Source organism: Ambystoma mexicanum, chromosome 9 (assembly GCF_040938575.1).
Source record: "Ambystoma mexicanum isolate Mex_15411 chromosome 9, UKY_AmexF1_1, whole genome shotgun sequence".
Classification (NCBI taxonomy): Eukaryota; Metazoa; Chordata; class Amphibia; order Caudata; family Ambystomatidae; genus Ambystoma; species Ambystoma mexicanum.
Genome location: NC_090931.1, coordinates 387,581,841 through 387,599,477, shown reverse-complemented (window position 1 = coordinate 387,599,477; position 17,637 = coordinate 387,581,841). Strand labels below are relative to the sequence as shown.

The window sequence follows — 17,637 nt, the reverse complement described above, 5'->3', positions numbered from 1 at the left end:
TGTAAAAATAAAATGACACACCAGTGACCTGCAGTTTATCAAACACACACACAGTCATAATACACGGCACGGCAAGCCGTCCTGGCTGTAAACGGCCCGCAAGGAGAGGTGGGAGCCAGAGCCTTGGCTTCATGGGTAGAGCAGGGCCATTTCCAAGCCAGGGGATTGTGGCTTGGGGCTAATAGCCAAATGCGAGCAAAGCCGACCAGAGAATGGCTGTGTACATCTTCAATAGAATATTTTGTAAATCGCACATAGAACTATGTTCGCAATTTCTGTAGGCCGCACAGCTTAAAAGGCATCCTGCAGTATTGCAAAAGGTCTATTGGCAGATCCCATGCACCACCATATATGCCGGGCAGACCTTGGCATGCCCATGTTTTACTGCACAACTGTATCTGCACGTGAAGTCGCATAAACAGAACTGCCGTGTATTAAAATGCAAAAAAAAAAAAAAAAATACCACACGCAATAATGCCGACCAACCACTGCCTGCTTCCCACATTTAAAATCACGCGAGAGCAGCACATGGTCATAAAACAGCTCACAGAAAACCTTACGTCCTATTGTTTTAGAGCGACATTCTCCATTCTTATACAGTACCTGCACTTTGTTCACACTGGAAGAACTACAAGTGCCACCGTGCAATATGAAGTGAACCCGTCTGGCTGATTATGGCACAGCGAGGTTGCTGGAAACTGCCCTATGGGCTGTTACTCTTTAGAGATGTATAGCCAAGGCCCAGTGGTGCCTGTGCGATAGTGCCCTGCTTTAATTACTGTGTGCCAGAGGCCAGCAACGTGAAAGCATCGTAGACGACACACATGTAAAAACGTTTTTTTTTCTGCATTCAATAAGTAAATATCACAGTGTAGTCAGCATTCCAGAGTTTAAAATAAAGAGGTTTACTTTGTGATTAAGTTCACTTTGCAGGAAGAAGTTCGCTCCTTCCAACACTACCATTTTGGAGGATGTACCTTGTCCGATCCAAGTGCTGGTGGAAGGACAGCAACATACAAATTGCAACACACAAAGATTTTTGCCTTACCAATAGCGTTGCAATCACTCCAGTTGCCACTTGAAGGACTGCACAGATGGTATCGTACACATCAAACATGGCCTCTTTATCTTCCTGAAAGTATAAAAAGAAATACATTTTTCCACTCCAGCACACATGTCCCTTCACTAGAATTAAGTGCTAAAAGAAGTAACCAACAAGATTGCGCCACCCGTCTGCAGACTGTTCATTTTTTAATGTTGCGGCTTTTACCAGCTGCTTACGTTATTGCCACCCATAACGGGGTACTGGACCTTTCATTAATAAATCAACTTAACTGAAATGTGGAAATCAAATTTGAAAATAGAAATGTTGGTTTTGCCTGACGTGAACCAGCTTGACTTAATGATCAAATAAGAGATTGAAACCCTTTGATGATGTTATAGGGTGTGGGGACACATGGTAGTGAAAGGCGTAAATTTCCCAACTAAAGAAGGTCATGTTCTGATCATTGGACCCAAAGGCTACACCGAGAGAACATCCTCCGACTAAGGGCCCTGTTACGGGAATGAAGGCAATGGGGCATTTTAAATAACGCTTGTTTTAAAATGCCAGCAAATTAGGAGTTGCAATCACATGTGATATGGGGTACACGGCATGTAGTGCGTGATGCACATTTGCCCTATAGTTCATGCAACCACAAATTGATATTTTGAAAAAGTAGTGGTAGTTAAACTGTATTATTGTTATCACCATACTCCTAATCAGCCCCTATGTAGTGGCAATATTTCTATTGTATTCAGTTATAGCTGTATGGATAGACATTTTTGCATAGATAAAATCAACAAGACAATCTAAACAAACTGGTGTTCAGGAAAGGGTTGGTGCGAGTTAATACACAGTCAGATTGTACGTAATCAATAGCATGTTGAGGGTCATCACAAGTGGCCATGGAGCATAATGACAAATAACATTTATCTAAGGGTGTAAGGGCGTACAAGGTGATTGGCACAAAGGAGATGTGGTGGTTGTTAAAGACTTTTATTTCACCAAGAAAATTAAGAGAAAAACCTATCTGTCCCTATTCCTAAGAGGGGTTTCCCTGCCTCAACTAAAATACTAAGGGTCGTGTCGGAATGTCCGTGAAGTAATAGTCCACCGAACAGTGTCAAAACCTACTTCTATCAGTTACTTTTATTATTTTTTTTTATTTGTTTGGCTGATATTCAACCTTTCAAATATTTAATATAAAACAAACACAATAAAACACAAGAAGAAAGAAGTTATTTTGAATCTAACAACATATACCAACTTAAAATTCAATACATTTCATCTTTAACATACAAAGCAACATGAAATTGTCTAATACCTCCTTATATTTGCAACAATTTCATCTAATAGAGGATAGTAGTTATGAATTTAACTAAAGCGATTAAAATCGCTGGGCGTTCACTATTGAGTAGTAGGCCCCAAATTTCATCCTCAGAACGAGAGCAGTAAAGCTGTAGGGAATTTTTAAAATATATTTGCCGTAGTGTTTCTAATGTAGAGCAAGATACTACTAAATGTTTAAGGGTTTCAATACAGTTGTTGTCATTACAATACCGACACCATTGGTTTTGCGTTTGGTTCTTATCACGTCTGGATAGAATTTCGTGTGTGGGAAGAAGATCAAAGCGTATTCTCATCATCTGAGCTCGTACAAAGTGTGAGGGACAATGTTGTAAATATTTTTCCATTATACCCACTTTTTTGGGATAAAAGATGGTCCAGGAGAAATCAACTAAGTTTTTGCAAAGATCTTGGGTCACAATCCAATCATGTAAGAGCAAAGTTTTTTTCGCTTTGATTGGATTAGAGATTAACATCTGCAAAGAGATATTAGCTTCAATAAGTGTGTTAATTACATTTTGAAGCCAAGCTTTTGGAAATCTGTCAACAGATGTTAGCAAATAGTGCGCTAGAGTGTTTAACACATTTTTCTCAGAGACACCAATTAGACATTTCCTAAAGAAGCAACACATTTTCCATATGACATAACAATGGATCGAATTTAAGCCCAGTTCAAGTCTCAACAATGCCGTTGGTGTGCAGTTAGGTAGTCTGAATACCAATTTCCAAAAAGTGCCTTCAAGCTTATCCCAATATTTTCTAGAGTGCACTTGTTGGGAATCAGCTCCGTAAGATATGATGGGAATTACTTTTTGTTTATAAAAAAGCAGCACATGTTTAGTTGTGAATTTCCCATATTTATGCAAGATAATGGAGGCTTGTGAGGCTAAAGACTGAATTTTTGCTTTTAGAATAGATCAGTTACACTTAGAACTAAACTAAAGATAAAGTCGACCTCCTTGGCCCAGAAGAATTACTCCCTTCTTCTGTACTCGGGATTGCCTCCTGGTGATGAAAAGAGTTATTTATGAAAAAACAAAGACCACATTTTCCAATGACTTCCGTTGGTTGGTTAAAAAAAATAAAATAGAAAAACTCTAAAATGTGCTTTCCATATCACAGTCCCAGGGGGAATGATGCCCTTCCCCATGGCTTCCACACACTGGATTTCACAGTTCAGTCGGCCAGGGGTCGACTCCCTCCCCCTAACCATTTTTAGGTTTCACAGCACCAGGGCAAATGCCTCCCTTCCCCTGGCCTCTCCCAGGTGACTTGCAATGCCAGGGGGCATGACTTCCTTCCCCTAGCTTTGGTATATCCTCAGAATGCCTCCTTTCCCCTGGCCTCTCTCAGGCAACTTGCAATGCCAGGGGAAGGGAGGCATTCCCCTAGCTTTGGTATATCCTCAGAATGACTCCGTTCTCCTGGTATCCTCGTTCCAGGCTTCAATGTGACCAGGTCAAATGACTCCCTTCCTCTGGTCTCATCACACAGTTCCACAATACCGGAGGATTGGGGATGCCCTGCTTGCCCTGGTTTTTTAGATTTGGATACACAGTTCTACACCATCAGGGCAAATGCCTCCCGTTCTCCTATTCTGTCTTGCCTTTTCAGTTTCACTATTCACAGTTCAATGTTACTAGGGTGAATGCCTCCCTTCCCTTGGCTTGGTTTGCAATTCAAAAGTCCTCAAACAACATTGACTACCAGTCTTATGGGTGCGAGCCCCAGACCTGTATACTTCTCTTGCCATCTTGCTTATGGCTTAGGTTACTCTTCATAAAAAGGTGCTGGTCCAAGACCCATGGGATTCTCTCCTCTTGCTGCTGCAGACCTGGTTTACTATCCTACCAGCTACTGTCACTATGAAGATGACTTTGTAGGCAGTTTGTTATTGTGTGCGGGTCCCAGATCCGTCCTTTGTGACTTTTCACAACAACCGTCCTGGCTACCCGGTCCTCTTCTTGTCCGGGGGTTTGTCTGTAGGTTTCTCCTCCCTGCTCGGGCTTCTCACGGTCTCTCCAGGGCCTGCGGTGGCCCTGCAGCATTCCCTTGTTCCCGGGCTGCACCTTTCCAGTTCTCCACGTGCCCTAGCACTCCTGGCTCCTTCCATGGTCCAACCACGGCAGAGCTGTTGGGGAAGCCTCTGCCGGTGGTCAAGCATCCCCGCCTCTGCACTACCGGTGTCTCTGTTCCACAGCTGGTTTAGAATTTCCCAGTTCCTCCAGGGAGGATCTGACAGGTTAAATTGTCCTTCTTTCCTTTTTGTTGCCAGTATTGAAGCAACTAAATCTTTCCTCTCTGGTTCTGCTGGGCCTTCAGTATGGCTCTGCACCTCTTCGTCCCGGTTCTTGAGGAATATACATCCCTTGAGGAGTCCACACTCTTCCTCGTCCCAGTATTTCCTTTACTAATAGTTTGACATAAACATATAGGAACACTAGGAAAAGTGTTGGTGGGAGGGGGGGTAGGAAGGTGTGTTAGGGTTATGTGGGTTATGGGGATAGCATGTCCTTCTCATGGCGTAACTAATCCCACAGGGGGTTTCCCTCGCCATGAGATCCACCCACTGACTACCACCACCCAGGGGGACTATCGGGTAGCTGCCTCTCCTCCCTGGCCTAAAATGATGGCATCTGAGAATTGCTAACTCTTTCCTCTACACCAACAAACAATAGAGCACACCTCCATGATCACCTTAACAATCTGGAGACACACAGCTATACCCACCGAAAATCGGCCTAGCTGCACACATAATCCCATTCACAAACTCTGCCACCAGAATGCAGCTACCAAAGTCCAATTGGCATTGCTGCACACATTCTAATGATCTCACACAACCACTGCACAGCGACTAGCCTCCAAATGCAGCTACACACTACTTAAGCCCTGGCTGCACACATACAGAGTGCACCCAAGCACTTTACTACACTACTCTCTCTACTGACCTGTATAACGGTCCCCTAAGAGGGTTCAACTCACAGCGCTTGGAATCATACCAATGGTAATAGACGCTATACAAAGGCCCAATAACATAACATACCATGACATAACAAGGGGTATGATTATATCTGGGCTTAGAGATTGTATGTCACCAGATGTAAAAAGTAGCAGTTGGTATCAAGCTAATGGTCTTCTTTTGCATTTAGGTTTGCTTACTCTGCAGCACTCTGGTGCACTGTTGCCATGTTTGTGGTTAATGAAAACAGGAAATAAATAACCTGGCGCTCAGGGGCTAAATAGCTCTCAGCAATTTCGATCCCTGTAACGATGATGTACTTCATTTGTGGGTATTTCCACATTCCAGATAAAGAGACTTAACACTTCCTGGAGACTGTCTTTAAACTATAAAAGAGCTGTACCGTCCCCGCTCCCGCAAGACCTCTTGAGGGTATATAGCTCTGGTTAGCTTTTCTGGTTGCTCTAAAGCCCACTATCAATGGGTGATAAATATAATTCTCAAACTAGAAAAAGTTCAGAGTCATTTAGATGCTGGAAATTGGCAATGCCCACATTTCAATTTCTAAGAAAGCACATTGAGTGTACTGGGGAATTATGAATTGGTTATGATAAGTGCACGATTGGAAAAGTTGAATAAGAACACAGAGGGTAGGAAAATGATGAATAGTGGCAGGGTAGAATAGCACAACAGGATGCTAACATTTTGCTCAACATCAATGCTTTGCAAATTGACGTTGACCATTATTTTGTATAATAATTTATTAAAGATAGTTAAGTACTTCTACCAGAAACATTTCAAAGTAGGAACCATACATGAGCGTGGCAATCCAATGAATGGTGCTTTACATTGCTATGGTTAACCATTGTTATTACAAGATAATCAGGTCGACTAGATCAGTACATAGAAATGGGATGATGCAGATCAGTAGATACGTTGCGCGCGCGCGTGCGTGCGTGTGTGTGTAAATGATTCAGGATAGCAGCAAAGGAGCACTTTTTCGGGTAAAGAAGGTCTCTCTTTAGGGCAAATCCCTTGATGAACAATGTTTTTTTTACTTCTGGGGGAGTTCCAGTGGAAGGAGGTAAGGAGTGGAAAGGAGAGGCACTATGGGGAGGATGGCAGACGTATAGGTTGAGTAGTGCTTGGGGGCAAAGAGTGCAAGAGGACATATAGCAGGAGAATGTCAGTTTGGGGAGGTGCAGAGTGGATTGAGGGAGGTTATAGATGGTGCAAGTAGCAAAGTGCAGTACATTGAGTGGAGAAAAGGAGTAGAAGAGAACGTACCAGAGGAGGGTAGAGGAGCAAATTGACTGACAAGGGTGGAAACAAAAGATTTAGTGCAGTGAAAGTTAAGAACTGGACGGATTTTTTAGAGGTTAAGGGGATTCCTCCTAGTCATTGTGGCAGTGCAGAATGTTAAGTGTTAGAGCTTGAGGTCACTGCCAAAGAGGACCCTGAGGTTAGCGAACTTGATGGATGGTGTAAGATCTGGCGAAAAGAATAGAGGGATGGGAGGAGGGGCATGGCACTAGATGCTGGGAGGTAGATGACGTCAGTTTTGGAGGAGGTTAGCATGGGGCAATAAAGTGCCACGCAGTGGCACATGGCAGAGAGGTAGTCGGTTAAGTGTCATAATAATTGTGTGGTGACAGAAGGAAAGGAGAAATAATTATAATTGTTTTTTTTATAATGCGTTGAATACTGAAGAGGTTTCTAAGCACAGACCCTGGATTCAAACTTGTGTTGCTCTGCGTTGTCTTGCGTCCAAGATGAGCGTGTTGCCACTGAGCTATACTACCTATACTACTACAAATAGATTTGTGTGTTTCTGTTGAAAGAAGCCAAAAGGGGAGATAAGTTTGCCAACTGATGAGCTGGAAAGGGTGAAAAAGGTGTGGTACAATGATCAAGGCTTTGGGAGGAGGTGCAGAGTTCCATCAGATGAAGAAAGGTTTTTTGAAAAAAAGGAAGGAATTCAATGAAGCCCATTGACGTCGATTCCTGTGCCTGAGTGGGTGAAGGAATAGTGGTGAACAGTATTAAAGGAAGCAGAGAGATCCAGTATGAGAACAGTCATGACAGGACAGTCTTACCCGGGACATAGGCAGGTAGTAGAGAAACTTCCAGAACCCCCCTTGTTTTTGCATATTAAGTAGCTTTGGGTTTTCACCCTAAGTTACGAGGGTAATCCAGACGTGGAACCCTTGCTCACTGTTCTTAGAGAGGCACAGCTTCACCTCACTGACGAGGCCCAACTAGGCCGAAACATGTGTCTGGGGTTGTTCTTGGTACTCTTGTTGAGAAGAGAATTGCCAGGCATTTCGGTGCTGGACTGCCCTTGTGCAGGACACAGACTAATATGTAGTGTAAATTTCTCTCCTGTGAAAGGTTGGTGAGCTAAAGACTCTGGTTGAGACTCTAACCCGGGATATAGGTCGGTAGTAGAGAACATACCAGAACCCCCCCTTGTTTTTGCATATCATATAGCAGCCCAGCTCTTCATGGCTTGATCATGCCATGTGAAGAAGTACAATACGTGTATAATATGTTAACTAACTCTTCCTTACTTAGTCACACAATGTGACGAGGTACATTAGATATATCATCTGATGGCCGACATGTGTTTCGACCCCAGGACGTTCTCAAGGTTAAGATATAGCTCTGATCAATTCACAGTGGTCATATGGAATTTTCCTTATTGCTAGTTCACCATAATCACAAGTACAACATGTACTTAAAATCTCTTTTACTTTTCATATTAAATGAAACCAGGAAAGAGGATATCATAGGAGAGACAAATAAAAAGACACAAGAAAAAACTAAAGTTTAAAAAAAAAAAATGATGTGACCATTGGATTTTCTATCACAACAAGTTACTCATGTGTGACTAAATAATTGGTGCCCATGCTGATGCATTGGTTACTGTACGGTTCAAAATTATGACATTCACGTCTTGTGGCAGAGATCTTCTTCCATTATTATTCCCAGTGTAGTGTGTCCTTCCACCAAGCCATGCTATCTCATATCATGACACTTACAATAGTGTCATATCAATATTAGGCATCCATTCCTGATCCTGTGTTTTTCATCATAAGTCAATTCTTCTGTAATATACAGAATAATGATTTAGGCTAATGTTATAAGATGATCCATCACACGTGATTGATTTGCCAATGTTGCACTTACCCTATACAGTAATTAAGCGTGTGCCTTTATTGTGCAAGTATCTATTCTTTTCATCATATGGTCTTGGCACGATTGCTGGAAAGCAAATGGTATTGCATGTGACTTAAGTATCTTAGTTATGTTCTTGCCTCTATCCTGCAGGTAGGAAAAACATCTCTAATGCTAAGAAAAATTACTACTCCACCACAATTGTCTCTAGCAGAAATATCCCTTGGAGGCTGTTTAGAGTTCTGTGGGCTGCTGTTAGTCCCCTCACAACAATTTTGTGATAACCTACCCTGGTTTTTTATACTGATATACAATATAAGCAACCCAAACACATGACTGCCACCCGAGCTGGCGGCAAGGGACAGAACCCATACTTTCTTGAATGCTGAACTAATCGCTGAATCATATCCTTTGTCAAAATCATGGCAAATCGCTATCCCACTAATTTCCAGCATGAGATTCACCCGTCTTGTATTTTCAAAAAAGCATGTTTCTTGTTGGCTTTTGATTTTTGTTACATCATTAATACTTCATATCTGATAGGCACAGTACTAGATTGCCTTAAAAGAGCAGCAATGTCCCCTTTACTCGAGAAACCTATTTTGGGCAAAAGGCATTAAGCAACGTTTTACTCTAGCCCACAACTTCCACACCCTTCTAAATTAATGGAGTCCATAGCATCTTCAGACTTTTATTGAGGAATCATCCTGTCTTGATGATTTTCAGGTGGGCTTTAGACCTGGATATGGTACTGAATCTGTGGTTGTTGTAGCAATGGATGATCTTAAGACAGTTGTGGTTGGTGGTAGTGGCTAAGCTCTTAATCTTTTAGGTCTGTCCGAGATGTTTGACATCGTCCAACAACCCACTCTCCTGGGGCAACTCCTTCCTCTGGGGTTCAGGAACCAGACTCTTGGTTGGCTGAACAATCTATCACTGTGCCTCCTTTTAAATCAGCAACCTGGTCTATCAAATATGGCATTCCACTAGGCCCCACAATGAGCCCTCCACTGTTTAATCTCTACCTCAGGCCACTTGCAGAGCTCATCCACAGAGATAGCATAGCCTTTTACAACGCAGAGGACACCCAGGTCATCGTCTATTTGGGTGACTTCTGGGTACTGCAATAGAGGTGTGTCAACATTGCATGAATGGTGTAAACCAAGGAATTAATACAAAGGGAATACATCCACCAAAAACAAAGGTCATGTTGTGTTGATTGTGTGAGCAGCACTACATGACCTCTACTTTTGATGGATTAGATTTTAGTTGAAATACTAATGGAAGTACATTGTATGCTGATCTGACTAAGAGATAGTCTCCCAAACATTGAACCTAAGTTTTGGACCTCTAACCCATTCCAGTAGTTAAAGCTTGCAATTTAGGACTATTGGTGGATTCCACACCATCCTTGAATCAGCCGGTTAGTGCGGTGTCCCAGTACCTCCAAACTGTACGTCAACATTAAGTCTACTTCTCATTCCCTCATAAAGTCCAACATTTGAGTGCTTTTATATTCAGTTTTTTGGATTACTGTACCACTATGTAACTAGGTGTTCCCAAGGCCATCTTACATAGACTTCAGGTTATCCAAAACGGAGCTTCAAGAATAATAAGAGTGGGTTGGAGACCTCATGTTTATCCTGTCCTCCATGCTCTGCGCTGGCTTCCAGTGGTGGATAGGATTCAATTAAAGTCTTTATGCATAGTACGCTCTGTGCTTCAACATCACGGCTGTACATTTTGACAGGACAAGCTCACACCTTATATTCCTACTAAAGCATTTAAATCTTCTTTCCATTGCTGGCTGGTTTTCACCAAATACAAACTGACCAAATGGGGAGGCAGGTCCTTTTCAGTCCAGTCTGCCACACTTTGTAAGTCAACCCATGTGGACCTTAGACGGACTACAGATCATCTTAATTTCAAACATAAGCTGAAGTGCTATCTATTTCCAACTGAGTGCCTGATTCTGTTGGTCCATTTTCCCTATGGTGAGGTTATGTGCTCTAGCACCAAGATAGCTCCTTGAGGTGAATGCGTGCTTTGTAAGTTGTATACTATACCATACCTTTCAGAGTGTGCAATTAAAACAGTGTTGTTCAGTACCTGTAAATCCTTATTATAGGTGCTTGGAAGGCCCTTTAAAGTCATGAGAAATCCAGAGCACTATGGGAAATCAAAGAAAAAACAAGAAAAGGGTTTAGCAGATAAGGGGTACAAAAATATAAACTTTAGATCCAATTCTGATATGGATCACCTATCTTTCAACAGTGTATATCCAGACTAATGGATTATGTTGCATAGCATGAAAAATATTCGAATTGTCACAATAAATTACAGTGGCCTGTTTTCTCCATCACATGTAGATTTTACTATCCATATATGAGAAGAACATTGATACGGTGTAAACTTGTTTTTCTTTTGGTGACTGAGTGTTTGATTGGCACAAGGTGCAGTAGATGTCAGACATGCCCACAGGTGCCCGGTCAGGGCAGGATACAGGGGAACTTCCAGGATTGGGAGGAGGGTCAGACAATACACCAAATACATTGCCAGCATTTTCTTTTGAAAAAAGAGGCAGTGGGCGACAAGTGATTGAGGCCCCGTAAATGAGATAGCAGTCACATTGAAAGATTTTGCTGTCGTGTTAGATCAAGTATGCCTTCACCAATGTTAGCAAGGAAAAGGAACTACAGTTCCAATCACAGACTTCTACTCGTTGTTGTGAACATTTTTCTTTAACCATTCACCTTTGGGAGTGAAACCATCAGGTACTTGGGCTGTAGGTGATGCAGACTTAGTTTAAGTAGTTGTGCCAGGAGATTTTGGATACTTTTTCTATGGATCCAAAGCTCTACTCAACCTACTTTGCTAATTCTACCCACAATAATACAATCTACCCCTTCAGCCTCCCTCACCCCACTTTGCAGAAGAACTCCTTTCCTTACCGTCTATTTTGATTGCTATGACCCCCAACATCCTCTGTTATGGCTGCCCCTGAGATATGTATCTCCCCACTCACTTCACAAAACACTGCCGCACTTTCTGCTCTCCAAGCTAACTCTGCCACTTTCTCTGTCTCCTCAACTGGCAGAGTGGTGGGGTTAGGCCTCATGATAAACAAACCGAGACGCCTATCTTTCACCCTTGGACTTCCTACCCTTTTCAGTGAAACGCATTGCTATTCAACTTCTTGCTCCAACTGCTCTTACTATTCTCTTCATCGATCAAACCCTGGTGGTTGGAATTCTTTCTTCCCTGATCTTGACAAAACTCAAGTCAGTCCACAATGAAGCCCTTATCGTTTTCGTGGGTTACGTAAACCTTTCTAACATCTAAATTGCCCATGGTCTTGAATGCAACTTCGACCTCTCTGAATGCTCAATGATTGCCCTTCACAAGCAACCCATATGCAATCATGTTAACTCACTCAACCTCATCTTCTTCTCCTCAACCTTTAGCTCCCCCATGCATTGCTCCCTTTCACTATGCACTGCACTTCTCTGTCCCTGTTCCCCTGCACTCTGCCTGTTCCGTCTCCGGCATTACTAAATACTAGTCAAACCCGACACTCTGGTTTATTACATAGCTACCGTTGGGTGTCCTAGCTCTGTCCCTACCCCACACCAGTGCTATTGGTCATGTTTTCGTGGACTTCATCACCACACTCGCCTCTCTCTTTGAGTATAACTATCCTCCTTGCTCTATCAACCACGAAGAAAGCAAACCCAGCATTGTGTCACCCACGGATCCGTAACTGAGGAGGACCATGTGACTCCATCCCGCTAGCCTGCTCTATTTGCTTCCTATAAGCAATTGCTTTATCCTTCTTCGACTACACAGCAATGAGCAAACTCTAATAACTATGCCAAACTCTGCTCCTATCTTTGCTCACAACCCGATGAACTATCTTCTATTATCAATGTCAAGCTGAATCTACCCATCTCCTCTTTTATCAGATTATTAGTTTGCATTTTTCTTCCTTCCTACAATCTTCAGTCTAAGAGATAGTGTCACTATTCTTATATCCCTCCCATCACCCTCACCCGCCAACCCTCTTTCTACACTCTTTCTCTTCAACTATCATTTTCTCCCACCACTTCACTGAGCCGGCGCAGATGCTCTGGGTTGCCAACCATTCTTATGCTCTAGTCAACCTGTTTGCACCACAATCAAAAATCCAACACTCCTAACATGGGACATCCTCTAAGCTCCCTTTAACCACTCTCTTGTCTCCAGGACATTCCTCGTTTGCCACAAAATAAATACTATCCTACACACTCTGAAACAAATGATGCTGACACGGAAAGTCCTTCCCAACTAATGTCTCATCTTCCTCCTCCCACTCTAAATTTCTAGTGAGTGTAGTGTTTAACCACATTACTACTTACCTGGAGACTAATTGGATTCAGCCCAATGAAGTCTGGATTCCGAAGTGGGTACTCCATGGATAGGCCACTCATTCACTCCCTCCCCCAACTTCCTCACCAGTACTCACCACTCTAAACGCTACTCAATTCTCATCCTCATGGACCTCTCTGCTGCATTTGATAACGTCATCCACCCTCCCTCCTACTGATCCTCTCTAACATTGCCCTCAGTGACTCTGCCCTTGATTGAATCGCCTACTACCTTTCTGACCATCTCACTCCCAGTCCACGCTCACTAGGGTTCCCCCAGGGGTCTGTTCTTGGCCCACTTCATTACATGCTCTGCCCCTCTTCTCTCAGTGAGCTCCCCTCTTCCTGTGGCTTCTATCATCTATTCGCAGATAATGCCAAATTTTCTTCTCCATCAAATTCTACTCTGCTGAGCTATCCTCCCACGTATCTAAGCGTCTATCTGCCACCCTGCCATTCAGTGCCTAATGCTCAACTCTTAAAAGGCCAATGTCATTTACCTCCCAACTCCTAACACCTTGCCAGTTCGCCCCTCCGCCTTATCCTTTCATCCTGACCGTCTCACCTCGTGCCGCAAAGCTTGCAAACCTGGTGTCCTTCTTAACAGTCATCTAAATATTTTACAATTCATTAACTATGATGGATCTGTCCCCACCTCATCCATCATTCTACTACAATCCTGATTTCCACACTTTTGCTCAATTGACTGGATACTACACTTTGAACTCACACACACTACAACCTCCAGCGCCCCTTTTCTACCCCTGTCCACTGCCTTCACTCAAGAAGTCTTTCTATAAAACCTCAAATTACTTCTCCTTGTGTTCAAACTCTGCACCCTTTTAATTTATTCAGGTCTGCCTTTAGAAAGCTCCTCATATGTTAGAAGGATGAATCTCACAGACTTACAGTGAGATCACCCCTACCCAAATTACAAAACTTCACCCTCGAAGGTTCATTAGAGTAAATAACTCTAAATCATGTATGTACAATATTTGAAGTCTGTGACGTCCCCAATGCATGTTCCTGCTTGCATTTTCTTCCTTCAGCATCCTGCTACGTAACCACTGTATCATTGTAAAACATACTGCAATGGGAATGCTCCACTTGCTATTGTTTCAGTGTTCCTGATCAAAGCACTAATCTTTCTTATTTCAAAAAGTGCAATAGACATAAATATACAACATTCTTTGGAGGCCAACCTACCCGCCCGAACACTCGCCCAGTCTTACTACGAATGAGTTCCAAGCTGTCTGGATTTTTCTTCTGTGGCATCAGACTACTCCCTGTGCTGTGGAAAAAGAACTTCAGCTCAGTATGGCTTTTAAACTTTGAAGCAATGCATTCAGTAGAGCTAAGGTGAAAATGAAGTGGTGGTGGTGAAACTTAAAAAGTATATATTAGCTACAGAAAGGCTTGTAGAATAACAGCAGTAGGACTCATCTTGCCAAACTGTTACTCCTTATGGTGGTGGTGTAAGCCTGCACCCTCAATGCCTATTGCAGCTTAGATGTGAATGTCAGGGACCCACCACTTGTATATTTGGTAGAAAGCCTAGGTGCCTCTCTCTGATAGTTCCTTTGTAATTATATAGGCTGATACAAATATTAGCGAGCATGGTAATGTACAGTGAGACAGTAATACAGCCAGAGTCAATGGCACAGTCATAGACCGAGGTAGCCCTTGCCTACTAACTCACAAGCACTGTGAATGAGCATGTTATTAAGGACAATGTGAAGGGCCACACTCCTGGACAAATCGATCTGAAAAATCAGGAGAGTAATTTGAATTGCCACTAATTCATCAATCCTCATCATCAAGTTTTAAAATGCTATTTGTCCCTCTTGTTTAGTAAACGTAAATAACAGCTAGACCCCACTTAAAAATAAAATCCTGCGGATACAGTTCAGTTCCTCGACAAATGTTAGGATAATTGATAGACCTCTCCAGAGCAAAATAAACTGACTTTCACAGCAAATTCAATTACACATTCATTATACACTAGGTATGATTATTCTGTTAAGGGGCATATGAACTATTTACTGGGTCAAAATATTGTGCATACATATGTGTGTGAGTGTGTGTGACAATTATGAATTATCAAGGAATCAATTTTCTGCTTTGAATCACGTGCCATGCATGGTTTGCATCTAGTGGGTGGATCGGAGTAATACATAGTTTTGCAAATTTGAAAACAGGGGGGGTCGATGGAGGCGTTCCAGTCACGCTATCCCTGGTTCCTACGTGTACAGGGACCCGCACACCTTCACGCATCCGTGTCCTCAGATTGTTGTTTTTCTGTCCTGACTATATTGTTGTGCATGCAGCTGAGAGTTTTGGTGATATTTTGTACTGTCCTACTGCTCCTTTGTGGGGAGGCCTGGCGGGTGCATGTGATTCTAAGCAGATACAAGCCACAGAGAGACAATTACTGGGTAAGTAATATTTGTCTTCTGAATCTGCGTAAATTCATATGCTATGCATAGATTAGCAAGCAGTACCTGAAGAATGTGGTGGGCTAGCACCGTAACAGTAGAGAATAAATGTTTAAAAACCGCTTGCCCTACCTGAGAATCTGTTCTTCCTTGTATGTCAACATAGAGGTGCTGTATAAATGTTGTCAACAGAATTCTCAGGTGTAATCCTTCATATTACTTCTAGTGGTAGATTGGCAAAAAAAAGCCTGTTTAGCCGCTATGCTTCGTGTGAAATGAGACATGGCTATGAATGGTAATTTCTTTGAGTTTATGAGTAACATAGCTGGATGCAGTTGACAATCCATCTTGAAATGGCTGCCTTGGTTACGTGGTCCTCCTCTTCACCCAAATAAACTTATATCTTTTTATATGTAGCATAGAACATTACCGCTCTACAGATATTCAATGCGTTTAAAGTTCTTTCTCCCTTAGTCTCAGGGTTTGGAAAGAACAATGGAAGACTGATGGATTGGTTTACATGGAACTTTGAAATGTATTTAGGAGAGCAACAAGGGTGACTTCTTATGCCTGTGAATGGAGACAAAGGGTTATGTTACAGAAAGAGACAGTAATTCACTTACTCTTCTAATATATGTGACTGCTAAAAAAGCAGCCTTTTATGTGGGGTCTCTTAATTTTACCTTATGCATAGGTTCCAAAGGAGCCATCATGAGCCTTTGCAGAACAGTATTGAAGTCCCACCTGGGTGGGGTGCAAATGGGGAGAGTGGGGAGGTAAATATGCTTCCCCCTTCCACGAAAGCCTTGACTACTGGGACTTTGCACCAGGATACTTTCTATTGTGATGTAGTGTAAGCTGTCAGCCTTGCCAGTTGAACTTCAAGGAAGTTGCAAACTAACCCTAAGTCTAATAGGAGTAACAAGTATATCACAATATCTGCAGGTGTGCAGTCAATAGGGTTGATACCCCTCTGGGTGCACCATATGACGTAAACATGTCCACTTGTTGAAATAACAAGTGTCTAGTGTTCAGGTTTTCGGCCTCCCCTAGAATTTCCATGCAACTTGTTGGAAATTCCAAATGACTAAACTGCTGCCAAATTCAGTGTCTGTGGGAATGGGTGTGTTAATTGTCTGAGTTGCTGTGTTATTAAGTTGTGAACGGTCTGATGTTTTGCAGGGGGTTGAATGAACTGCCATCATCATGGGATGGGGTACCATGTTAGTCTTGCCCCATTGGAGCATTTAGTATAATAGCCGTTCGTGGAGTAGTTTGTGTACTACTTTGCGAAGTGGATGTATTGGGGAAAAACGTAAGCAAATATCGCAGGCCAGTTAATCCATAGAGTATTACCTAATGTCCCCATATTTGGTGTATCTGGATGCAAAGTTGGGGCATTTAGCATTGTGGATGTTGAGAATAGATATTGTGCCTCATTCCAGGTCTGGCGGTAAGCCTACCGGAGATACAAAAATCACTGGCGCCTGACTTCTCGGTAACACTGGGGTATTACGACCCCGGCGGCCGGGAAGTCAGGCGCTGGTAATTTTGTTAGTCCCCATTCCCATGGAATGTTAATAACTGTGCAAATGCTTCCGTGAAACTCTGCGGGCGGGTGCCGTTGCACCTGCTAGGTCTGATGGCACCCGACCGCAGAATCGTAGTGTGCCAGTCGGGAAACAATGGTGCCAGTAGGCTTACCGGCACCGCTGTTTGAGTGTGTTTGTGTTGATTTCCCACTCATGGTTTTGTTGAAGCACTCTGCTTAGGTTGCCCGCAAGGAAAATGCAATCTCCTGGTACATGCTGCGCTTGAATGTAAATCCCGTTTCTGATGCACTAGTGCCATATGTCCTGAGCTAGGAGAGATAGCAGTACTGAATGTATACCCAAAAATAGTCATGGGCTCCCCAATGCGAGAACGAACATGGCTAAATGACCTGTTCTTTGGGAAGGTACCCACTCGAGAGTCCGCAGCCACACTTAAGCTCACTGTACGTTTCACAGAAGGGAAATATCTAGCAGTTCTTTGTGTTCTATTGGCATCTTTCTCTTAAGTGGTGGAGTAGCACCGTGTTTGATTTAATTTTATGAAAGTGTCACTGGCTACTGTGTCTAACATCCACCATTCTGATGCTACATCCGCGCCCCCACTGCCCAATGCATGGGTCAACATTGTTATCGGTTCTCCTTCTGGCAATTTATGGGAGGGCACCTCTATGTGTGAGTCATTGTTTTGAAGCAGGACACTCTTCATGAGGATTGTCCTCTT

The 17,637-nt window shown here is 42.8% G+C and overlaps 1 protein-coding gene across 4 annotated transcripts in view; it reads right to left on the bottom strand.

Moving 5' to 3' along the window:
* ASL (argininosuccinate lyase) overlaps positions 1–17,637 on the bottom strand; it is a 280,073-nt gene that overhangs the window by 17,945 nt on the left and 244,491 nt on the right. For all 4 annotated transcript variants that reach the window (XM_069614866.1, XM_069614867.1, XM_069614869.1 and 1 more), the window contains 3 exons: positions 14,135–14,219; positions 10,635–10,694; positions 1,049–1,132 (listed from right to left, as the gene is read on the bottom strand). In XM_069614866.1, coding sequence (XP_069470967.1) covers positions 1,049–1,132; positions 10,635–10,694; positions 14,135–14,219 — 229 coding nt within the window. The remainder of the gene's footprint in view (positions 1–1,048; positions 1,133–10,634; positions 10,695–14,134; positions 14,220–17,637) is intronic.